The sequence below is a fragment of the Oculina patagonica genome, chromosome 2 (assembly GCF_052425735.1).
Source record: "Oculina patagonica isolate OP01 chromosome 2, crgOcupat, whole genome shotgun sequence".
Taxonomy (NCBI): domain Eukaryota; kingdom Metazoa; phylum Cnidaria; class Anthozoa; order Scleractinia; family Oculinidae; genus Oculina; species Oculina patagonica.
Window position 1 is genome coordinate 39,454,011 of NC_135759.1, and position 7,457 is coordinate 39,461,467.

A 7,457-nucleotide genomic window follows, 5' to 3' on the forward strand; every position below is an offset into this window, starting at 1 on the left:
TATGCAAACTCTGAAAATATAAATCTCGATCAATCACGTTTTACCAATAATGCACTGCGAGCTACTGTCCAACCTACTCTGGGTTTACGCTATTTACTGCCGTCAATCGTTTTTGCGGACCTCTTGAGAAATAGAAGTTCACTTCAACCAGGTCAAAAGGTTAAATTTGTCAGTTGTGATTGGTGGATTTCGATTGATTTTGTTTGTTTCTGTTTTTCATGGTTCGTTAGCTGTCGCCATAATAATGATTGACGGCAGCGAGAAACGCAATCGTTAGTGGGATTTTGAATTTCAGAGTTCGCACATCACTGAAAACCGCAATAAAGAATTGAGTGGTGTCCGTAAGGAGAGGTTTGACTGCGGAGGACAGTGAGCGTCCCCCAAACCAAAACCCCTATGGAAAATTTACTCGCCTTTTTTTTCTACTAACCAAGTGAAAGCTACAAAACATAAGCTTAAAAATGTTTTAATGGATAAAAAGTTGGTTACAAATTTAAATAAACGAATTGTATAATTGGCTAATTAAGTTTTTCTCTTAGTGAAATACAAAGTGCACCTAAGTTAATATTAAAACGTGTTCCCCTCGTGCAACAATGTTGTTTCATTCGTATTAGAACTCCACAACTTTGACTATTTGAAGATAACCGTGCAGTGACTATAACAAAACATAAATGGTCTGGTCTGCGGCTTACATCATTAGTGCCAGGCCCAGGACAGAAGACACGGTCAGCAGGAAGACGCTGATGGAGACAGCTGAGGCCGCGTTGCATGCGTCAGCAGCACAGCAGCCAATTGCGCAATCGTAGTTGTCGAGATTATCTTCAAGGAGGTCACAGGCGCTTTGTGTCAGGTCACATTGTCCTTGATTACTACAAGCGTTCGTTACCACAGTAGAACTTTTGAATTTTTCCCAGGTTCTCATGCACCTGTCTGATGATGAAGGGCAGTCAATCAACCTGGTGTCCTGGTTGCTCTCCAGAACGCTCTTGCTACAAGTGTTTTCATTACCACTGCACACATAACACTTCAGGCCAATAGCTGATAAGAACGAAAAAATAACATTAGATATTTAGAGGATATTGGACAGGAAAAAAAAAACAGTTTTTTGTGTAATAATGCTTTGAAATGCAAGACGAGATTTAGGGGTAATTTGCACAAAGTGCGAGAAAAAGCAAAAACACAAATTTCAGTAGTAGTTCTGTAGATGAACGCATGGTGAAAAGAAATAATTTTCGTTTTTCCCGGAACAAGTTTTGTTACACATATACGAGCAACTTCTATCACAAGAAACATGTCGCTTGAGATATTTGCTGCGTAGCAGTTAAGCTTCTTCTTCCTACTCGGGGGAAGCTTTGAATTTTGACTTTTATAGCGGAGCACCATGGGTAAAGAAAATAAGCATTCCCATAAAGCCGAAAAAATTTGGTTATCGAGTGAGCGTACGCCCGCTCCCGCACGCCTACAGACTCTCAGGGGAGGGGGAGGGGAGTCACAAGGCAACCCTAGCGGGGGGAGAAGAATGTCATTTCGGCTGGTATTGAACATCCATGTTATGGTAAATTGTCAAAATAAGGTATTCGCTGACCAGTATCACATGACCATAAGGCGGGCTCAGGTGTACAGCTTATTGAGATCATACGTTTTTTGAAGCTGACCGCTGACCATGTTATTTTTTCCATTGAATTGCAAGTTCAAATTTATTTTTTGTCTAGGGTAATGAGTGGATTTTGTAAGCGCAATTTCCCTTTGCGATTGGAGTTGACGATTTCTTTTGGCTATGGATCTTCCTTATACGTTAAATAACTTCAACAACAGTATTTTCAATGAGAGTTTTTACACGACATTTTAAGAACCAGAAAATAAGTATAGAGCTCCGCTTTTAGGCTGTATTAGACTGTATTAGACGATTAGAGTTTGTCTTCCGCTTGCGACCAACAGTCCCCAAACAGTTCCGCTTTCTTTTGTAACAGTCTCCTCGGCACAGATTGGAAAACAATGGAAAACCTTCAACGGCACTTGACGATGAAAGGAAAACGGCGATACGAAAATTATATCTTTGCTTCATTTTACCTAAATCGAAATTTTACTCTTTTATGTTCACTGTGAACACTTTCCGCCAAGATGTTGCGACACTGTCTGCTTTTAGCTCGGTAACCGTTGGTTACCAAGCTAAATCATGCCTAATAAGGCATGCAACTCTCGACAACTTAACCTGGGTTGGCTTTTTCTGGATTCTGCCGGCATTTACTGAGGTTTACACGTTTTTACTGAGGTTAACACGACGTTTACACGTTTGTCATTTTTACTTCAGTTAAGTTAAAACAAAACTTAGGTAAACACCTCTCGTGTAAACAGGTGAGAGACAGACATGGGCTAATGATCATGACGGAAGTTTTTAGCAGTCAACAGTCTGTATCATGCAACACTGCGTAGTAATTAACTTTGCGTGTTGTTTGTGAGAATTAACCGATGGAGCTTCGTTTTTCTGTCACTGCATTCACTAAGTTCCGACCAAAGTCTACGGTTAGGTGATTTTTTAACTGAAAACAGAACAGCATTGTTTCATCATAACACTGTCATCAATTACTCACCCTTTACAACGCTTACTCTTATCAGTTATACGATCATGTAAAATCACTCGTTTTCGTATTTATGTTCTTCATCCTACATATTCAGTGTCATCCTTTTTGTGTACTCCAAGCATTAACTGAATTTTTTTAAATATACCGATGAATATTTGAAGGGCAAGCTAATGATATTGAAGAAATAATGGTATTCTTTAAAGACCACAGCATGTTGTTGTTCCTGATCCGTCCATCGCCATAAATAGACGTTCTTTAGATCTAACATGTCGACAAAATGTTACTTGAAAGAAAACCGATTATCTTTTGCCTGGGGTAATGTAGATTCAAGAACGTAAAATTCTTATGATGCAAATGATGATGAGCAATTAGCCCAACCCTCAGAGAATCAAACTTTGAGTCAATTTTACTGACAACCTTTAGCTATGTGAAAAAAACCCTAGTGTGTGACCATTCAAATGAAAGCTATTCAGCAGTACTTTAACGTTATACTGTTCATTTTTTTAGCAAAGTCGGTGCAATTTTTGTTTTGTGTTGTTTCTTCAAGTTTGAACTTAGAGACGGAAGTCAAGATTACCCCGAAGGCACTAATTCGGTCATGGAAAACATCACGAAACAGACTGACTGTAATCACAATTTAATTTGTCAACCTGTGTCTAATAATTTGAAAAAGCAGTTTGTTTTTATTTCCATAATTCCTTCCCAGCAAACAAAGAATTTTATATTAGTAATTGTTTATCAGTTTTGCACATTCTTCTTTTAATAAATTATCAGAGCCCCTTTTTTCAGTGTTATGGCATCCTTTAACGAGCGGTGAGAGATTTAGATTGAGCTACGGATGGCAGCCAGAAAGCAACCTTTATTGTTTTCGGCGCGTTTTCTTCTCATCAAGAATGAGTTGGAAGGCCCCCGTTTTGGTATTTGTAACTTGACTTCACGGACCAAAATGTCGAGAATAAACGTCAAAGAAGAAATAATCGACCTACGGTTGCCGTCCATGGCATGAATGCTTCTGTGCTTGAGCACCGTACTGTGAAAATGCAACACCTTTGATTTAAGAAAATTTGTTTAAGTTTTCGCTTCAATCTTCGTAGCGTTTTTGAGACTGAAAACTTGTTTAGAAAAGTCAGTTAGTGTGACATTCTTGAAAGGGAAAAATCGATATACATTTGTGAGACGACAGAACGGCAGAAGTTACTCCTCGCAGTGTAGTCACATATTTGTAATATATGATATACTTTGAACCTTCAGTAAGACCTTTATAAATCTCAATAAGTCGATCGGTCAATAAGCAACTACAGTAAGCAGTTATGACTGAAAGAAACTTTCTTCGATCAGCCAGTCTTTGGATTAGTACGGTCGAGTATGCAGTAGTGTGGCGTTGTTTTGTCATTTAACTCTACTTGTCTCGCTTTTTTCTGCCGAGACTTGCGACTACTGAAGAGCCGACCAAAGAGCGATTACGTCTAAACAGGCGTCCGTACGCTTAAGCGTGTAACTATGTCTATGTGGGCTTCCAAAAAAAACTCTATACGCATTATCGAGACGTCCACAGCAAGCCCTTTAAGTGGCGCTCGACTGTACTGAAACAAATATAACGTAGTTTTCTTATTGTTAGCATTTTGCCGCTTGGACAACACTCAGACTTACCAGGCACAACTACTAGCACAAGAACAACAGTCACTGTCAGCAAAAAGCGGCTCATGTTTGTGGCTCCTCACAATTCGTTGCTCGATTTCAGGGCGGTTTGTGCAAACTATGACACACCTCGTTCGTCTACTTGCCAATTCACCTCACCTCTCCTACTCGTTACGTGCTCTGTCGCACGTTAGGCCTAAATAAAATATGCACTATTCCTGATCACTGGCGCGTTACCATACTTGTATATCCAGTCAGTAACCCTGTTTACATCTCGAGTGATAACAGCCAATTTAAGGTGGCATGTACTGTCAACTCCTGGTTTGGTCAAGCCCTGGTCCTTGAAAGGATAGATAACGCTATTTACCAAACGAATATCACTATCCAGTGGATAAAGTAGTCGATTTTGTCCGGGATTTGAAGGAATGGCCATTCAACCACTAATGACGTCACCAATTTACACATCAGCAGATTTTTGTGATGTACAACTTATAGAGTTTGGATAGATCTTTCCACAGGACTGTCCGTCTTGACTATTGACTGCATTCTGACAGAGCTAATCGAAAAAACGTGATCAGTTTTTGGTGTACTTGGTGCTAAAACAGGCCAATATACCCGTACTTGATCATGGTTTTCTTTTCTAGGGTTTTCCATGGATTAAGATCAAAACTTTTCAGGCCAGTAGAAGTGGTGCACAGATTAAAAGATAGAGAGAATAAGAAAGCAGAGAAAAACGAAAAGGAAAGGAGCAAGGAAAAAAAAAATCGGAACGGTTCAGCAAAAAAAAGAAAGAAAGAAGTCCAAATTTTGGCTTATGCGCATGCGCCAAGTAAAATGTTGTACATTTTTACATGGAATTTTCAAAAAAAAACTGACTGCAGTGTCAGAAAAAGTGCATTTCTAGCCAAGTTTAGAGAAATTTAGGACCGTTGAGCCAAGAAAATCAATTAACGGTTAAAAAAACGTGTTTTTGGAGTAATTTCAGCATATTAATGGTTAAGTTTCGAGCTCTCCTTCTATTTGAAAGTAACTGTCTACATTCGAAAAAATACTTATAATACTTTAAATTCATTTGCATGGGAACAATTTGATCGGCAGACATTGTTTGCCGAATCATGCCATATTTTTACAGGTCTGTTTTTATTTCCAAATGTTGAATTTTTCTTTTTCCATGATATTTTAATTACCTTGCAGTGGCTTTCACATCTTTCGCATTTTCGCGACTTCTCTTTTTAGTTTAATCTGGTTCCAGGATTCCAGTAAACTGTTAATGAAACTTTGCAAGAAAATTATCGACATTATCAAGCATGCCCGCTGAACTCTTCAAGGAAATATGTCAAGCCGCTTTTAAGATCTTTACCGAATAAAACCTTCTTCGAGACCGCGAGAAAGAAAATCAACAAAACTTTTATGGTGTCAAAACATGACTTTTAAATATATTCTTCCGTTATCTTAACCCTATAGGCCATTTCCGAGTTACCCTTTGCCTCTGTTTCAAAACGAGTCTACGTGCGAAATCATTCAAATGAAAATGAGTTTGATTTGTATGATTGCATGGTTTCGCACGTAGACTCGTTTTGAAACAGATGCAAAGGGTAACTCGGAAATGACCTGTTCAGACCGGGCTTCTTTGGATCTTCTCAGTCCGCGACTTCTAGAATATTAAACCAATCACAATGAAACTCAGAGAATTAACCTGCGATCTGGCGTTATTTTTCTCGCGGCGGAGGGGTCAACCCTCCGCCGCGAAAAAAAAGAAAGCCTGATCGCAGGTTATAAGAGAATATATAGTATGTCCAAAAATCTTTCTTTCGATATACGTCACGTGGCATGATGACGCCACATCAGTGACAATAACATCATGATGTCAAAACGGCCGCCATCTAGGATCCGCCATATTGGATTTCAAACTTTTACCAAAACGTCAGAAAACCGCCGAAAATTACTAAAAAGTACTCAAAGTCAATAAAACGGCGAAAAAAAAAACTTAAAAAGGTAAAAAATAATTGCAATAAAAATAAATTATTATAAATAGGAACAAAAAAATTACAAATTTGTCAAAATGCCGTTGCCATGATAACGTCAAGTTCACGACGCAACCACCTATCCTACCAAATTATTTTAAGAAAAAAAAACGCGAAGTTTGCCAGCGTTTAGTTGAATAGTGAAATAGTCCGGTCTGGATATAGTGTTAGGGCAAATTCATCAAAGTAGTGTCCACTTCAAGGTCCATTTATTATTATTATTCAAAGAAAGACGGCTGGAAATGTTATTGCGATTTATTCGATTTTTTGGATTTTTATGTGTTTTATTGGATTGACAAAAGTTTAAGAATTGGCCTGTTTCTTTGAAATCTGGATCGCAGAAAATTCACGTTTCACTGATTTCGAGATTTTCTATTTATCGTTGTCATGGAAATATTGAGTTTCCTAAAAATACCTTATACCAAACGTCAATTTAAGAGCAATAACTGGTTTAATTTTCATACCATTCCGATTAAACGAAGATGGCTATAAAGCTGATTCAAAATTTTATGTATGGTCCGGTAAAAACTGTCTCGAGAAAAAAAATGCCTGTCTCTTATAATTAAACTCCACTGTCGTTTCGAAATTTAAATAATAAAGAAAAACGAAAAGAAACCTGGTAGTAGGGATGTATTTATAAGGAAACAGTGCTAGGCTATATTGATAAGGGAAGAGAAACCCTCCTATAAACTATATCAAAGATCAACCCGCTTTATTCACTGACCACACGAAGACTACACAAAGTAGGTTTAATGTTTTAATAGCAAAAAGATCGCAAATTGCACTAAACTAATTACAATGAAGTTATTTGCAGCTGGAAAACGCTTCTCATTTTTTACTCTGATTGAAATACGAATTGCACCTAAAAGAAATATATAGACGACTCTCTCCCGTGTAATGTGTAATAGCTGCTTCACAACAACCAATGCCGCTTGGTTTGCGGCCTACATCATTAGTGCCAGGCCCAGGACAGAGGACACGGTCAGCAGGAGGATTCCGATTGAGACAGCTGAGGCCGCGTTGCATGCATCCTCGGAGACCCAGGGGCAGTTAGTGGGGGCGGGGGAAAGTCTATACGGGCGAAAAAAAAATCGGCGAAGAAAAGTCTAGAACGAAAAAAATAGCCCCTGGGGACAACCTCTTACCGGACCAGTTCCAAAAGGACGCCGTCGTTCTGGCTTCTGATTGGTGCCAGAAAACCTTTGTTATTTTC

The 7,457-nt window shown here is 38.7% G+C and overlaps 1 protein-coding gene across 1 annotated transcript; it reads right to left on the minus strand.

Annotated features, from left to right (window-relative positions):
* Positions 1-450: 450 nt before the first annotated feature.
* Positions 451-4,419, minus strand: LOC144644699 (uncharacterized). The gene is made up of 2 exons (XM_078504228.1): positions 4,233-4,419; positions 451-1,038 (listed from the first exon to the last, which is right to left on the minus strand). Exons 1-2 carry the CDS (start codon positions 4,285-4,287, stop codon positions 689-691), a joined length of 405 nt encoding a protein of 134 aa, XP_078360354.1. The 5' UTR covers positions 4,288-4,419; the 3' UTR covers positions 451-688.
* Between the last annotated feature and the right edge of the window lie 3,038 nt (positions 4,420-7,457).

What these genes read in the sequence shown, in the direction of transcription:
- LOC144644699 (XM_078504228.1), bottom strand. Translation starts at nt 4,287, where the DNA reads ATGAGCCGCTTTTTGCTGACAGTGACTGTTGTTCTTGTGCTAGTAGTT. An exon ending in TGTGCTAGTAGTTGTGCCTG is followed by an intron (nt 1,039 to 4,232) that starts GTAAGTCTGAGT and finishes CGTTCTTATCAG; the next exon opens with CTATTGGCCTGAAGTGTTAT.